The sequence below is a fragment of the Macrobrachium nipponense genome, chromosome 6 (genome assembly GCF_015104395.2).
Source record: "Macrobrachium nipponense isolate FS-2020 chromosome 6, ASM1510439v2, whole genome shotgun sequence".
Lineage (NCBI taxonomy): Eukaryota > Metazoa > Arthropoda > Malacostraca > Decapoda > Palaemonidae > Macrobrachium > Macrobrachium nipponense.
The window spans coordinates 81,351,393-81,369,396 of record NC_061108.1 but is presented as its reverse complement, the minus strand read 5'-3'; the positions used below and the strand labels follow the sequence as shown (position 1 = coordinate 81,369,396).

Genomic DNA, 18,004 nt, shown 5'->3' with positions numbered 1-18,004 from the left:
AGAAGGTTGACTGCTCCAATATCGAGAAACTCAAAGCCGCCATCATCGCTGCTTGGAACAGTATCGAACCAGAGATCTGTCAGCACCTCATTGAAAGTGTTCCCCGACGGCTGAAGGCAGCTAAAGAGAACAAATTTGGTGCTACCAAATACTAGAAAGTCTAAGGTAAACTGACACACCATTTCAATATCTTTACTAAATTTTTGCATTCCTTTACAGGTCGAAGAAGGTGCGCGTGTGTATGCGTTTGACTAAATTGCACTGGGGTGTAAAGACTTTCGGCGCCTACTTTATATATATATATATATATGCACAGTGTTTCCCCAAGTATTCGCGGGGGATGTGTACCAGACACCTCGGTGAATGGTTAAAACCATCACTAAAAATGCTTTTAACTGAATATCTTGAAAGTTCAGATAACAAATGTATACCTTAAATAACATCCTACTTCTTTTTCATGACACTCCACCCATTTTCGATTAGGTTGAGGTCAGGACTGTTACCATGCCACTGTGACCTCAATATTGTGATCAGTGAGGGACTTAGTAACTTTCTTCGCCTTATGACATGGAACACCATCATGCATGAAGACAGTGCAGCCGTGAGTCTCATATAAAGGCAGGAGGTGATCTTCAAGAACTTGAGTGTAGCGGTCAGAAAACATTGTAATATTTTTTGGGAGGAAGTATAGGCAGGGTTGAATCTGCTGACTGAAGATGGCCATCTTACTGTGATAGAATGGCCCTGAATACACTGGAATACTGATTCATCTGACCACATGCAGAGGATTGATACATCTTTTAACCCTCTTACACCGATTGGACGTATTAAACGTCAATATAAATTGTCTCCCGGGTGCCGATTGGACGTATTAAACGTCGACATAAAAAAGTTTTTTTAAAAATTTGTGGAAAAATACTTATAGGCCTACCAGCCGAAAACTTTTGAATCACGCACCTTGGGGGATGCTGGGAGCTCACGGATCAAGGTGTTGTTTTGTTTACAATCGTTGCCCAGGAGCGCAAGCGCAAATTTCTTTCTTATCACACTAAAAAGTATATCAGTGACACATCTCAGAAATTATTTTGTCACTTTGACATAATTTTTGCACCATTTTAAATTAGCCGTTACATGGAGTATTATATATGAAAATGTGCGCAATTTCATGTAGAATACAACAAAAAAAAATACTCATGATTGTAGCTTTTATCAGTTTTGAAATATTTTCATATAAATAACGATGTGCTAAAATTTCAACCTTCGGTCAACTTTGACTACCGAAATGGTCGAAAAACGCAATTGTAAGCTAAAACTCTTATATTCTAGTAATATTCAATCATTTACCTTCATTTCTTGCAACAAATTGGACGTCTCTAGCACAATATTTCGATTTATGGTGAATTTATGAAAAAAACTTTTTCCTTACGTCCGCGCGATAACTCTTCCGATAAATTTTTTCATCAGATTGTCGTAATGTTTGCACCATTTTAAATTTGCTGTTACATGAAGTTTTATATATGGGAATGTGCGCAATTTCATGCACAATACAACTAAAAACAACCCATGATTGTAGCTTTTATCAGTTTTGAAATATTTTCATATAGATAATGATAAGTGCCAAAAATTTCAACCTTCGGTCAACTTTGACTCTACCGAAATGATCGAAAAACGCAATTGTACGCTAAAACTCTTATATTCTAGTAATATTCGATCATTTACCTTAATTTTGCAACAAATTGGGAGTCTCTAGCACAATATTTCGATTTATGATGAATTTATGAAAAAAAAAATTTTCCTTACGTCCGCGCGGTAACTCTTCCGAAAAAAATCATAAATTTTTTTGTCCGATTGTCATAATGTTTACACCATTTTAAATTAGCCGTTACATAAAGTTTTATATATGAAAATGTGTGCAATTTCATGTAAAATACAACTAAAAATAATTGAAGGTTGTAGCTTTTCTCATTTTCGAAATATTTGCATATAAATAACGATAAATATAAAAAAAACAAGTTCGGTCAACTTTGGCTCTACTGAAATAGTCAAAAAACGCAATTGTGAGCTAAAACTCTTACAGTCTAGTAATATTCAGTCATTTATCTTCATTTTGAAACAAATTCGAAGTCTCTAGCACAATATTTAGATTTATGGTGAATTTAAAAAAAAAAAAACTTTCCTTCCCTCCGTGCGCCAATTCTCCGCCACAAATCTCCGAAATGCGTAGGTCGCATTATCGTTATATTTGCTCCGTTTCATATTAGGCGTTTCATAGAGTTTTATATATGAAAATGTGCGCAATGTCATGTAGAATACAACAAAAAATAATTGAAGGTTGTAGCTTTTCTCATTTTTGAAATATTTGCATATATAAAAATATATTTAAAAAATTCTACATTTGGTCAACTTTAACTTGTCCCAAATGGTCAAAAACTGCAATTGTAAGCTAAAACTCTTACAGTATAGTAATATTCAATCATTTATCTTCATTCTGAAACAAATTGGAAGTCTCTAGAACAATATTTAGTTTTATGGTGAATTTTTGAAAAAAACATTTTTTTACTTCCAGGCGTTACGAATTCATGCATCATTTTATGATAATATTTTCTCTGTGTTGCTTTGATCGTTTTACAATGTATTATATACCAAAATTATCGCAATTTAGTGTACAATACAACGAAAAAAAAGGGATTTTGACGAAGGAAAAATCTATTTCTGGGTGATTGGCTCGTGTCGCCCTATGAAAGGATCCTTAATATCATTCTTTCTAGGTAAAATTAATCTAAAATTACCAGAGAAAAACAAAATTAAGAAAATGTCAGTAAAACTGACTCGCTCACTCTTAAAAAGAAGTGTCGGTATGGTAATAGGGGCGAGTGGGAATCACTACCACGAGACATTCACCAATTAGAACTTCCAATCAGAATCCCCTTAAGAGAGAGCTGATACCAACGGGCGATGCAGCCGCTACTACTACTACTAGAGGACGCCACGGACAGCAGCGCCCCTAGCGGACATCCTTAATCTAAAAACATCTTGTCCTGCATGGGGGGGGAAAACAATATAGGGTGGGTTTCATAGGGCGACACGAGCCAATCACCCAGAAATAGATTTTTCCTTCGTCAAAATCCCTTTTCTGGGCTCAGCTCGTGTCGGCCTATGAAAGAGTACCAGAGAAACAGACAAGATGGGAAAAAGGAACAAATGAAAAGCAGTTATAAAATGATGGATATAATATAAGTAAATCAATTACAGCATACAAACTAAGTACTTAAACTAACTTATCCTAAACAGTAATATAACAGAACGTTAGTAATTTAAAGTACTTAAAAACAGTAATCACAGTAAAATACAATGATGCAGTGTAATATAAACAAAAGGGATTTACTTGAAAATATTTACAAAATATACAAACACATTGTGTCCTACCCTAGCATAAAAACTAAGGAGGGTAGGTACACTGAAGTACACCATCAGTACAAGTGTGGATGTCCCTAGCAAAAAAATAAGGGACAATCCACTTATATGATTCAGCGGCTAAGGCTAGGATATCCGAGTAGCATGGCGATAGGGTGAGGCATGTTGGATGATGTAGGTAGAAAGGAGACCTGGATCGTACTACGACTACTATACAGTATCAGGGGAAAACAATGTTTCCCGCTGCTACTGCTGAAAATTTTAAAGATTCCAAGGACTTTAGATAATGACGTTTAAAGACTGTCGGGGATTTTCCATCCAGTATACTTTTTAAGATCCTCAAAGTTCATATGTTTGAAAGTAATTAATTGAGGTGGCTACTCCCCTGATATCATGTGCTTTTGGGAATGAATCAGGATTGGCTTGTTTAATGAAGTAAAGGATTTGTTGCCTAATACCTTTTACTGACAAAGTACCACCTTTTTCTCTCATGAAGAGAGCACCTGAGGATCTTGATGAAGTACGAGATAGAAAGGCTCTAAGAGTTGATACTGGGCAGAGAGAAGGATCCTGGGGAAGTGGGATAACTTTCCAAGGGGCCCACCTTGCAAGAGGATCCTCATTTTTGGCTAAAAAGCTACGATCCGGAGCAAGTAGAACTTCTCCTGATGGGAGGAATTCAACATGACCCGCATCCCTGGATAGAGCCGACAGTTCTGAAATTCTAGCTCCTGAAGCTAGGCTTAATAAGAATAATGTCTTTCTCAGGAGCATTATGAATGTACAAGACGAGTTGTCAGTATCTGAAGCTAGTTTGAGGACATCATTTAAGAACCATGAAACTGCAGTAGGCCTTTGAGAAGGTCTAAGTCTAGCACAGGCTTTAGGGATAGACGTGAAATAAGATTCAGTCAGATCTATCTGAAAACCTACTTGAAAGATCTTCTTCAAAGCCGATTTATGAGTGGTAATAGTGCTAGCTGCTAAACCTTTTTCAAACAAGGATCTGAAAAAGGATATAGCTAGATTAACTGTCATGGTTGTAGTGTTCGATTCTTTCAGGAAAGATGCTAATTTTTAACAGCTGAGTCATATTGTCTAATGTTGACTCTCTCTTATCTGATTCTAGGAAGAGAATATTCTGTGGATCAATATTAGCATCTTTATTAGCCGCAAACTTCATGAAGTCCATAAAGTTAGGGTCTGGAGAATTCCTGAGGAAGCGAACACAGTCCTCATTTGTACTGATTGTGATAGCTTGGGATTGGGGATCCGTTGAGGTCGGAGGCCCAATTCCAGAAGAAGAGGATACCAGTTGCTCTTGGGCCAGTCCGGTGCAATCAGAGCTACTATCCCTTTGAAAGACCTTAGTTTGCTTAGGACTTTCAAGAGAAGATTCACTGGAGGAAAAACATAAATTTTTCTCCACTGATTCCAATCCAACGACAGGGCGTCCGTGGCATAAGCCAGAGGGTCCAGGTTGGGGGCCACATAGCAAGGGAGCTTGTGGTTCGCTTGTGAGGCGAAGAGATCCACTTGGAGACCTGGGACTCTCAGGCTTATCCACTGGAATGACCCGTCGTCTAGAGACCATTCTGATTCCAGAGGAACTGACCGGGACAGAGCGTCTGCTATCACATTTCTTACCCCTGCCAGGTGAGTGGCAGACAGATACCATTTGTGTTTGTTTGCTAGGGCAAAGATGGCTATCATGACATGATTCACATGCTTGGATTTGGACCCTCCTCTGTTGATGCAATGAACTACCACTGCACTGTCCAAAACTAGCCTTAGATGAGACTTCTTCGGGGAAGCAGTCTCTTCAAGGTAAGAAATACTGCCATTGCTTCCAGAACGTTTATGTGAAGCTGGCGAAATTGAACTGACCAAGTTCCCTGAACTTGTTTGAACTGAGAGTATCCCCCCCACCCGGAGGGAGGCATCCGTGTGAATGGTTAACACTGGAAGGGGATATTGAAGGGGTACCTTCTTGGCTAAGTTCTTTACTTTTGACCATGGACGGAGTTGATTGCGGAGGATCTGTGGGATTACTGACAAAACTGTCTCGAGATTTGGTGTTTGCTCTCGATCGCCAAATTCGATTTAAATCTTTTAGCCTTGCTTTCAGGAGGATATCTGTTACCGAAGCAAACTGAAGGGACCCTAGGATTCTCTCCTGGTTTCTCCTTGATGTTTGTTTGCATTTGAGAAATTGCCTGACAGATTTTGCTATTTCCTTCCGTTTGGCCACTGGAATTGACAGATTGTGGGAAGACAAATCCCATTGGATTCCCAGCCACTGAAAACGAGACTCCGGGGTAAGTCTGGATTTCGTTTTGTTTATCTGGAACCCCAGATGTTCCAGAAAGTGAACTACCTTTTTGGTGGCTTCGAGACATTCCTCGACGGTTGGTGCCCAGATCAACCAATCGTCGAGGTATGCTGCTACCATGATTCCCTGAGTTCTCAATTGCTGTACAACCACTTCTGCTATTTTCGTGAATACCCTGGGGGCTACATTCAGACCGAAGGGCATCACTTTGAATGAGAATGTCTGATTTCCTAGCCTGAATCCTAGGAATGGGCGGAAGTGCCTGGCTATAGGGATATGATAGTATGCGTCTGTAAGATCGATGGAGCATGTGACGGCTCCACGCGGAAGTAAGGTCCTTACTTGCGAGAGGGTAAGCATCTTGAACTTGTCGCAACGAATGAAAGAGTTTAGCTTTGACAAGTCTAAGATTACCCTTCTTTTTGTTGAGCCTTTCTTTGGCACGCTGAATAAGCGACCTTGAAATTTTAGATGCTTGACTCTCGCAATAGCTCCTTTCTGAAGGAGTTCCTCCGCGTAATCTGTCAATTCCTCTGATGGTATTTGGTGTGATTTGATTGGAGGCGGATCTTTGATCCAACTCCAACCCAATCCTTTGGACACTATGCTCTGTGCCCAATTGCTGAACCCCCACCTGTGGCGGAAGAGGAACAGCCTCCCTCCTACCTGGGGAGCCTCATTGTTGATGGGCGGGTTGACCACCACGCCCTCCTCTGAACTGCCTGCTCCTTGTCGCCCTTCCTGCGCCACGCTGGCGAAAGTAACCTCTCGCCCTACCTCTCGGTTGTTTGTAGCCTTGAGCCTCAAATGTAGGGTTGAAGGCCGGCGAGATTGCGTAGGAGGTCGACGGCTGTGATTGAGGAGACAACAGGAGGATGGGCTGGTTCTGTTTCGAACTAGCAGGTGTCCCTGTGGGTAACCGGGACAGCCTGCACAAATTGCTGCTGTTGCTGGTGTTTCTGATACGGCTGGAACCTCTTACCAGCCTTCTTTGGTTTCTTACCAGCAGTGGGGACGGATTCTTGTTTCCTCTTTGACGAAATACCCCACCTAGCTCTAAGGCTCTGGTTGAGCCTAGCAGTCTCGTGGTGCACTTCATTAACAGCGGACTCTGGGAAGAGATCCGCTCCCCACATGCTAGAAGCCAAGAGTCTATTAGGCTCGTGCCTAATAGTGCACTCCTGCAGAACGTGCTTTCGGCAATTCCTCCTAGCTTGGAAGAAGTCGAAAGCATCTGTTAGGACCGTCTGAAACTGGGATTTTGCCAAGATCTTAAACAGCGGTTCCGTCGCATATGAGAGAGCAGCCATTTCCGTTATTATAAGAGAATTGAGGGACCTGCCAAACCTGGTTCGCGCGTCGAACTCTGCCTGAATCAGGGAATCAGGCAACCTTGGCAGCTTCTCGCCGAACTGGTCCATGGCGCAGTCCGGTTTGAGCTTACCAAGCGTGAACGTAGCTGGCAAGTTTCTCCCACAAATTCTCCGAAAGCCGGGAAGAGCGGAGAAGTAGACTCCGCCTCCCTTAACTGTGGCATGGGCTCATCCTTGAGGACTGCCTGAAGGGTCTTCTCTACTATTTTCGTGGCGAACGGAAGAGAAGCCTCCTCTTCCGTCGCGAAAATAGTAAAAGGACTCTTATAGGCCTGGAGCTTAGTGTTCGTGCACTCCCAGTCCTCAAGGCAGTGAACCCATTCCCGCTGGGCATGATCCTACTGTATAGAAACAGACTCTCTAGAGATCTTGTCTTCCCTAGTAAGAGCCGTTACAGTCAGCCTAGCATAACCGATGAAAGGCTGCGTCAGACCCGGAGGGTAAAACTCGAAGTCCTCAATCCTCCGAGTTCCACACTCCGGGATAGAGATCATCCCATCCTTAAAAGGAGCGTAGGCAGCTACTCTCCATGGATTCTCCATGGAGAAAGCTGGCAGAGAGTTGTATGGCGGGAGTTGGAGAATGCCAGTGCTTGGCACTGGGGAGACTGGAAGAGGGACCTGAGAGAGCCCAGCTACTCGGTCCTCATTCTCTCTAACCCTGTTAGAGAGATCTTGTATGGACTGGCCTGATTGAGACAGAGTGCTCGACAGTTGTGCGAACATCTGCTCGAATCTCGTCCCCAGGGCGGAGACTTGCGAGCCAACCAACTCGCCCACCTGTTGCATCACCACTGCTGAGAAAGCAGTGGGATCAAAGGTGCTAGGTCCTGCTCCTCCCACCGGCGTTGCCGGAGTGGAAGCGGAGGAGGCAGGAGAAGGCATTGGCTCGGCGGGAGCGCGAGCCTTCTCCTTAGAAGCCTTGCTTCTAGAGCTCTTCGAGTGAGAAGAACTCGGCTTGGCTTTCACCGCGTCGGCGTAGGAAGTCGAAGACTTCCTAGCCGAAGAAGACGAAGACGACTTCCTAGAAGTTGTCTTAGCTAGAGTCTTCGGTTCTCTCTGTCCCTTCACCTTTGGGGGTACAGAGAGAGCGGGTAGGGATCTCAGATCCCACAAAGCCTTGGAAAGAAGCGCTCGAAGAAGGGACAGGAGAAGATCCAGGAGCACCCAAGGAAAGACCTTGGGCGCCCGACACACCTACCTCAACCAACAAATCCTCTGCCCCTACCGCCATGGGCTCGATGTTTAGGTCCAGGGCAGCGACGTCCGGGACCGACTCCTGGGAAGCTACGACCCCAAAAGATTGCTGGAGATCTTGCTGGATGGAGGCTATTAGAGGGGCTGCGGACAAGGGGTCAACATACCCAGTTGACTTGCCCGCAGGGAAGATCTGGACGGCCAGCTTCTTGTCCAGGATGTACGGCTGGCCTTTGGCAGCGTTCTTCCCGAAGCCGCCCACCCACGCTTTCAGGGTGGCGAGGGCGACCTCCCTCACACCAGTAGCCTGAAAGAAAGGGCGAGATGAGCTTCTAATGGCGGAACGGGGTTAACAAACTTATGACTAAGAGTTGTTAGTAAAATGATAAGGAAGCCTATAATGGACTTACCCCCTCTCCCAGCTGACCGACTAGGTCGTAGCAGATGGCGCAGGCTTCTGGGTGCCAGACGATCATCTCGTTAAATGACGTGGCACAAGGGGCGTGAGACCTGCACTCATCGTGGCCGCAGGGGTCGTACAAACGTCGCGTGCACGCCGGGACCTCGAACAGTTGGTAGCCTGTAAGTGGAAAGATACATGAGTATCAGGAAAACACTTACAGCCTAACAGTTGCTCCGCTGGTGCCGGAGCGATAAAGTTAGATTAAACCAGAGCCCCACCATAATACGTGTGGTAACAAGGTTGGTTGGGTGTCCTAGGCTATAGCTCCGCTGATGGCGGGGACACAAAAAGAAACCAACCAGGAGTGGTGGTAAATGGAAACCACGACGGAAAATGGCGGGGATGGTAGATATATAAATAATAAAATTAAACAATTCATCGTAAAATTAGGGTATATCCTTAAAATAACAATAATAACAAACCTTTCCCCACCCGTCTACTAGAAGAGTGCCCGGGTAAGAAGCAAGCTCCCTTCCGGTAGGTAGCGAGATGTAAGGATATAGTAGGCAAGCAACCGACCACTAGTAGTGACCACCCCGCCCGCTGGCGGAGCCAGTAATCTATAACCAAAGGTGCCCCGGCTGCGACGGAAGGCTCCTTTCGTTATAGCGAGGGAAGGTGGCTGAGCAACTGGGGAGGGGGGGAGGAAGGTCTCGGCGTAACACGGCGGGAGAGAGAGAGGGGGGGGGATGGCCTACTCCTCCCCGCCTCACCGACTACCCGCTCGGAGACCCGGTACCTCATGAGTGGTCGCCCTATACCCCCCGCTGGGAGGAACCCCTGGCCACCTCAGAGAGGGAGAGAGAAGGCGACTGAGGTTGTCATGACAACCAAGGGGTCCCCCAGCACCTCCCTATACCAGGTAGGGAGGGCAGGGGCAGGGTAAGGTGCGATGGAACACGTGACCGCAAGTGGCCTAGGCCGCGAGCAACACAACCGTGGGAGGGCCACGTGAACCAGGCTGTACCAATACAAGGAACATGCACCTAGGCTAGCCTAACACCCTAAATATAATATATATTACATCGAAAAGATGGAAAAGACACTTTTAGTAAAAGAGAAAGAAGCCCAGGAGGAGGCAGACTGTTCCAAGAAACAGAAGCCTACTCGGAGCCAGCGATAGCCGATGAAGAGCAAGAGCCGGGATGCTGGGCAGGAATAATAATAATAGCCCTAAATACCAAACTAAGAGAGATGGCAGGGGGGCTAAACTAGCTAAAACTCGATGTAAAAGACAATGAACGTAATATAGTAAGCCCATAAGTATAAGAAGTCCCAGTATGGAGGACCAGGAATTCTTAACGAGGCAGCATGGCGCCACCACGAGACAACCGGGAAACCGTATATGACCTATTAGGAGGAAAATACTGGTACCCGGAAGATAAAAATGTGGTAAAACATTACTTATGAGTTACTTAACTTAGCCGTTGCAATTGCAGAGCGTTCCATGGTGAAGAATAGGATAAATCCCGAAATAAGCACAGCACAGAAAAATAATGCGTCTGGACGCTAGCGCTAATAATTAAGGATGTCCGCTAGGGGCGCTGCTGTCCGTGGCGTCCTCTAGTAGTAGTAGTAGCGGCTGCATCGCCCGTTGGTATCAGCTCTCTCTTAAGGGGATTCTGATTGGAAGTTCTAATTGGTGAATGTCTCGTGGTAGTGATTCCCACTCGCCCCTATTACCATACCGACACTTCTTTTTAAGAGTGAGCGAGTCAGTTTTACTGACATTTTCTTAATTTTGTTTTTCTCTGGTAATTTTAGATTAATTTTACCTAGAAAGAATGATATTAAGGATCCTTTCATAGGCCGACACGAGCTGAGCCCAGAAATTAACTTGTTAGCTGTAACTGTTTTGCTCACAGCGCGATTTGAATACAATTATATATGAAATTTTGTTTTTGCGCTATCATATATCGTATTATTTATATATGATAATTATATTTTTTTCATTTCTGATGGTTGCATACTAAACTTCAGGCAATGACAAAAAAAGGAGCCAAAAATGAACTCTTAATCTTGAAAACTAAGCGCGCTGTGATTTTTTGAAAAAAGTATTTTTTCCGCTTCGGCGCTCACTCCTAGACTGCCTCGGCATACGGGAGACGATTTTTATTATACCCCTTCGGCGTAAGAGGGTTAACAGGGTTGGGTGACTTCTTTTTAGCTGAGAAGCTGTAAGACAAGGGTTTTTACATAGTTCTCTCACAAGAAGATGATCAGTGGCCTTGGAAGTCTTCCATGGGCATTCAGGATAAGGTTTTCTTGGGGGAACAACGGTGGGTTGTAGGTCACAAGCGGCAGCTAGCAGCAACATTACGGTTGACTTTGCTTGGCCAGTACATTTACAGATATCTTTAATAGACACTTTTTCTTGCCTCCAGGATAATATGTGACCTCCTTAGCCATGTTTGCAAGACCCATATTTAGGGAATATATAAAGAATTAAAAGGCAAGAAGTGCTCCAGTCAAAATACTGGGATCTTGGGGGCAGAGCAAACCAAAGCAACAACCTCTCCCTGTGCTTTCTGGGTCGGCACTGAGTCCTGGTTCACACACCTCACACACACACTAGCTAAGGAGACTTGCCAGATATCATCAGACAACTCTAGCTCAAATCAAATGGTGGGAAACATAAATAGATTTCAGACATCTACACAGTGGATTCTTATGGGTTAGGTCTTATTTCTTTTTGCGGTGACTGTATGTAGTACCTATTTTTTTTTTACAAACAGTTGCTAAGACAAATTCTCATACAAATACTAGAAATATTTTTTTTTACTCTTCATGCCATTCTCCTTCAATTTTTAATTCCAAAACTTTAAGCTGCTTCTGTCACTTTTACATAAACGGTTTTTTACTAATGTATACAATTTCTCTTTGAAGGTGTATTGTATAATGTTAACTAAAGAGTATGAATAGTAATCTGGTAGAATGCGTGTAAGGCCTAGCCAGTAACAGGCTATGCCATTCATCAAATTCCACAGAAGTTTAGTTCAAACTTTCTATCTTTGTCCCAAATCTAATTAGTATATGCCCTTCAGATGTGAAAACAGTGAGATTAAAACTGATTAAAGTAACAATTTATTATAAGAATGAAAATACAAAGAGTGCAAACAGCACTTTATACTTTATTCCTCCCTGTAGGATACTCGGTTATTCTTGGGTATGCAGATTTTCCTGTAATTTCATACATTCTTAAGACCTTGAGACATTCAAATAAGAGGAGCTTTGTAGTATACCCCTGCGCCTCAAAACAGAAATAATTACAGCTCATGTTAAATCTGTGATTTTATTAATATGTACTGTCAATTCAGAAACTGGACATTTTCAACATCCACAGCTATGATACAAAACATCCCATAACATAAAAGTTTAATTACGCATAACCAGGCTTGTTAAATATACAATAATATAAACAAAAACATTAAATTGTAATGTGTTTTATTCTGATTATGAATGATCTGACAATGACCTAAAAAACCTTACTAAGTAGCATCATTAAACAGGATGTAAGTTCCATACCTCCAAGACGAAGTGCCACATTCTCCAGTTTGATATCCACTGGGCACTGCAAATGATTAGTCAATAATAAGGCTGATCTCACTGTCACAAGCTTCCTTGCAGATCCATCTAGTGTTACTGCCATGACTACTCTAGCACTAGGCAGTTCATAGCCCTGAAAATTCAAAACAAAATACTTTGCAATTGAAATCTGTAAAAACACCCTTGTATACAATAATCAATTTGAATTTTACTCCATATGAACAGTGCAACAAGTTTTGAATGTGGTTTGGCATACAAAATTTTACATTTATTTAATATTGCTGAAATTATCATAACTTAACTTCGTCTTTGAAATGTAGAAATATTATGTCAATAATAAAAATTGATAGCTTCAATACTACAAAAAAGGAATAAATCACCCATGACCCTTGAGACATGAGTACTTTATCAAAATATAAAATTCTACAGGCAACAACATATATCTCCGAAGCTTCTAATTTATTAGTTAGATAAAATCTTACAATGGATGATGCTGATGATGACTGTGAAGATGCTAAACGAAAGAATACCCCAACTTTGTCTACTGTAACAGGTCCAACTGGTTTCCAGCCCTCTACTTGCACTAGTAATTGATGAACTTTCAACTCATGAGTATCACGATGTCTCTGCTTTCCACGTCCCTCAAAAGAGAAAGGAACTGTATTGCCAGCAGGAACTGAAGTCCACTCCAGTTCGGGCATCTTATTCAGTGTCAGGTTCTCCATATCTGCCATACTAAAATTGTAAATTTGAAAAAATAATTAAAAATCATCCACATTTATAACATAAATTGTTAATAATTATCAGCTATAAAAGATTAATGTTAAGCCTTTAATGACCTGGTGAGTTATGAAGTCACACAGTTCAGTGTAGATTCCTTATTGGCGTATTTTGCTTTCCAAATAGTAATTAATAACAATAACAAACTTCACTGTACACCATAAATAGACAAGGTATAGGAGACTTAAACTTAATCTGCTACTCCTATGAGAATAATGCAACCCACTAAAATTCCAGTAATCTGCCAAATCATTATACAAAAAGGTAAAAAGTTAACATAGATTTTTCAATTTTAACAGACAACATAAAATGTAATTAAAAAAGCAACTACAGGCTGTCCCCGGTTATCGGCTGACTTGGTTATCAGCGATATAGTTTTATGGCGGTTTTCGAAAATATTAATTAAAAAATGATATTGTTATGATACAATAAAGTTTGTTCATACTTACCTGGCAGATATATATATAAGCTGTATTCTCCGAAGTCCGACAGAATTTCAAAACTCCCGGCACATGCAGTGGACGGACAGGTGGTTAGTACCCATTCCCGCCGCTGGGAGGTGGGTATCAGGAACCATTCCCATTTTCTATTCAGATTTTCTAGTGCCACTGTCTCCTGAGGGGAGGTGGGTGGGCACTTTGATTATATATATCTGCCAGGTAAGTATGAACAAACTTTATTGTATCATAACAAAGGGATTTTGACGTAAGGAAAAATCTATTTCTGGGCGATTGGCTCGTGTCGCCAGCGAAATATCCTTTAATCTATTATTTCTAGGGTAAATGTACTAACACATACCAGAGAATAAATAAAATAAAGAAAAAGGTCAGTATAACTGACTCGCTCACCCTCCAGGAGGGTGTCGGTATGAACACTAGGCGAGTGAGACCACTACCACGAGCCAAATGCCAATAGAAATCTCCCACTACAAAATCCCTCCAAGAGGGGAGCCGACCCACAGAGTGAGCAGCTCGTACTACTACTACTCCATCCCATGCTGCCGACTGCTGCGCCTCTGGTGGCCATCCTGAAGTTAGCAGACAATCTTGGGCGAAGGGATGGGTAGGGTGGGATTTCGCTGGCGACACGAGCCAATCGCCCAGAAATAGATTTTTCCTTACGTCAAAATCCCTTTTCTGGGCTCAGCTCGTGTCGCTGCGCGAAATCGTACCAGAGAAATAGCACAAGATTGTAAACAAAAGTAATAAAATAAAAATAAAAACAAAATAAATCAGAATAGGTCTCAAATAAAAGATAAAATATATATGAATAGACTATAATTGCTAAAAGATACATATACACAGGGGTATAAAAATAGAAATATGCTTAAATTACCCTTAAATCTAATCATGTTTGTTAACATAAGGTAATTTACATATATACAGGTAAAATTATTTACATGTATCAATGGCATCTGTGTAACATCATGTATCAAAAGTATAATAGCAATTAATAAAAACAATCAGCAATAATATATAAAGGAATGTATATGACTTAATATACAAAACCCGTAATTATTATAAAATGATGTATCCCCTAGCATAAAAATAAGGGGAAACATCCATGAGATCAATGTTTATAATCATTTGTGAGTGTCCCTAACCAGACAATAAGGGGCACCCACTACACTATCACAAAAGCAGCTAAGACACAAGGTGAATGCAAATGAACAAGGTAGGAATAGACGAAACTTATGGGTGAGGCAGGTAGAAAGGACAGGACTGAATCTTCTACTAAAAATTAGCTAGAGTCAGGGGAAACTATGTTACCCGCTGCTACTGCTGGGAATTTCAGAGCTTCCAAGGACTTAAGGTAGTGGCGTTTGAACACTGTCGGTGATTTCCATCCAGTATACTTTTTCAACTCATCGAAGTTCATATGTTGGAAATAATTAATTGAGGTGGCTACTGCTCTGACATCATGTGCTTTCGGGAAAGAGTCAGGATTGGCTGCTTAATAAAGTACAGGATTTGTTGCCTGATGCCTTTAATGGATAAAGTTCCACCTTTTTCCCTCCTAAAGAGGGGACCCGATGAAGATGAGGAGGTCCTAGACAGAAAGGCTCGTAAGGTTGTAACTGGGCAAAGAGATACATCTTGTGGAAGGGGTAGTACCTTCCAAGGTTCCCACCTCATCAAAGGATCTTCATTCTTTGCTAAAAAGCTACGTTCCGGAGAAAGTAGGACTTCTCCTGTGGGAAGGAACTGAATATGATCCGGGTCTCTGGATAGAGCCGACAGTTCTGAAATTCTTGCTCCTGAAGCTAAGCTTAATAAGAATAGGGTTTTTCTTAAGAGCATTATAAAAGAGCATGTGTCATTATCGGTTTCGGAAGCCAGTTTTAGAACATCATTTAAGAACCATGAAAACTGACGTAGGCCTAACAGAAGGCCTAAGCCTAGCACATGCCTTAGGAATAGACGAGAAGTAGGAATCCGTCAAGTCTATGTTAAATCCAAATTGAAATATCTTTTTCAAAGCTGACTTGTTTGTCGTAATCGTGCTAGCTGCTAAACCTTTTTCAAATAAGGATCTGAAAAAGGATATAGCTGAATTAACTGTCATGATTCTAATATCGATTCTCTCAGGAAGGTTGCTAACTTTTTGACAGCAGCATCATACTGTCTCAAAGTCGAATCCCTCTTATCGGATTCCAAGAATAGAATATTCTGAGGGTCAATATTCGCATCTCTTTTTGCCGCAAACTTCATGAAATCCATAAAGTTAGGGTTTTGAGAATCCCTGAGGAAGCGAACACAGTCTTCATTTGTACTGACTGGGAGAGCTTGGGACTGGGGATCTGAAGAGGACGAAGGCCCAGCTCCAAAATTAGAGGATACCAGTTGCTCTTCGGCCAGTCTGGGGCTACTAGAGCCACTTGACCCTTGAATGTCCTGAGTTTGTTCAATACTTTCATGAGGAGATTCACTGGAGGGAAGACATAAATCTTCTCCCAGTTGTTCCAGTCTAGAGCCAGGGGCGTCCGTGGCATAGGCCAGAGGGTCCAGGTTGGGGGCTACATAACACGGTAGTTTGTGGTTCGCTTGGGATGCGAAGAGATCCACCTGTAGCCCTGGGACTCTTGAAGGATCCATTGGAACGAAAAACTGTTGTCCAGTGACCATTCCGACTCTAGGGGGTACTGATCGGGATAGGGCGTCTGCTATGACGTTTCTTACTCCAGCTATGTGAGTGGAGGAAAGATGCCAACTGAACTTGTCTGCCAGGGAGAAGATGGCTATCATGACGTGATTTAGATGACGTGACTTGGAGCCTCCTCTGTTTATACAATGTACTACCACTGCGCTGTCCAGGACTAGCTTTATGTGGAGTACTTGGGTGGGCGTAACCTTTTTAGAGTCAAGAACACTGCCATTGCCTCCAGTACGTTTATATGGAACTGACGGAACTGAGGTGACCAAGTCCCTTGAACCTTTTTGACCTGGGAATACCCTCCCCAGCCGCTTAAGGACGCGTCTGTGTGGATGGTGATCCCTGGTGGAGGGAACTGAAGGGGTACTGACATTGATAAATTCTTGACTCTCGCCCACGGCCGAAGTCGATTCTTTAGAATCAGAGGCACTGAGGATAGTTTGTCCTGGACCTGACGTTTGCTCGCGAGCGCCAGATTCTGGTTAGGTCTTTCAGTTTGGCTTTCATTAAGACGTTTGTCACTGTGCAAACTGGAGAGAACCCAGGATCCTTTCCTGGGCTCTCCTTGACGCTAGTTTGTGACTTAGAAATTGCTTGACTGACTTTGCTATTTCTTTCCTTTTGGTTGATGGAATCGACAGAGTGTGGGAGGATATGATTCCATTGAATGCCAGGCCACTGAAAGTTTGACTCTGGAGTGAGTCTTGATTTGGTCCTGTTTATCTTGAAGCCTAGATATTCCAGGAACTGAATCACTTTCAGAGTAGCTCTGTTGCATTCCTCGACTGTTGGGGCCCAGATCAACCAATCGTCGAGATACGCTACTACCATAATCCCTTGCGATCTGAGTTGTTGCACTACCACTTCCGCTAGCTTCGTGAACACTCTGGGTGCCACGTTGAGTCCGAATGGAACTACCTTGAAGGAGAATGTCTGGTCTCCTATCTTGAAACCCAGATACGGACGGAAGTGTCTTGCAATAGGGATATGATAGTAAGCGTCTGTAAGATCGATAGAGGTGGTGACGGCCCCACGGGGAAGTAAGGTCCGCACCTGTGAGATCGTGAGCATCTTGAACTTGTCGCAGCGGATGGCTAAGTTTAAGCGGGACAAGTCTAAGATTACCCTTCTTTTTTGTGAGCCTTTCTTTGGCACGCTGAACAAGCGACCTTGAAATTTTAATCTCTTGACTCTCGCTATAGCTCCTTTTTGAAGGAGGTCGTCTGCGTACTCTGTCAATTCCTTGGAAGGAAGTTGACGGAAAGGTCTGGATGGAGGTGGGTTCGTCAACCAGCTCCAACCCAGGCCTTTTGACACTATGCTCTGAGCCCATTGGCTGAAGTTCCACCGGTGGCGAAAGTGAAACAGCCTCCCTCCTACCTGAAGTTCTTCATTGGTTCTGGTAACCGCCTCGGCCTCCTCTGAAGTGCTTTCCCCTGTTAAAGGGGCCTCCCGATCCTCTCCCTCGAAAGGAACGCTTACCTCTGCCTCCCTTACCCGAGCGGTCATACTTCTGAGAAGCTTGACTCTCGAAGGCTTGATTGTAAGCTGGAGAGATGGCGTAAGAGGTGGAGGGCTGAGGCTGAGGGGATATCACATAAATTGGCTGTGATTGACCTTTAGAAGTGGAGGGTTGGGCTGTCTGCACTAACGGTACTGCTGGAACTTGTTGAGGAAAGCGTAGTTGCTTCTTCTGGTAAGGTTGGAAACGCCTGGGTTTCTTTTGTCCCTTACCTTTAGGAGTCAG

At 42.9% G+C, this 18,004-nt stretch overlaps 1 protein-coding gene across 4 annotated transcripts in view; it reads right to left on the bottom strand.

Annotated features, from left to right (window-relative positions):
- LOC135216276 (intermembrane lipid transfer protein VPS13D-like) overlaps window positions 1-18,004 on the bottom strand; it is a 999,641-nt gene that overhangs the window by 417,747 nt on the left and 563,890 nt on the right. For all 4 annotated transcript variants that reach the window (XM_064251439.1, XM_064251442.1, XM_064251440.1 and 1 more), the window contains 2 exons: window positions 12,807-13,059; window positions 12,304-12,457 (listed from right to left, as the gene is read on the bottom strand). In XM_064251439.1, coding sequence (XP_064107509.1) covers window positions 12,304-12,457; window positions 12,807-13,059 — 407 coding nt within the window. The remainder of the gene's footprint in view (window positions 1-12,303; window positions 12,458-12,806; window positions 13,060-18,004) is intronic.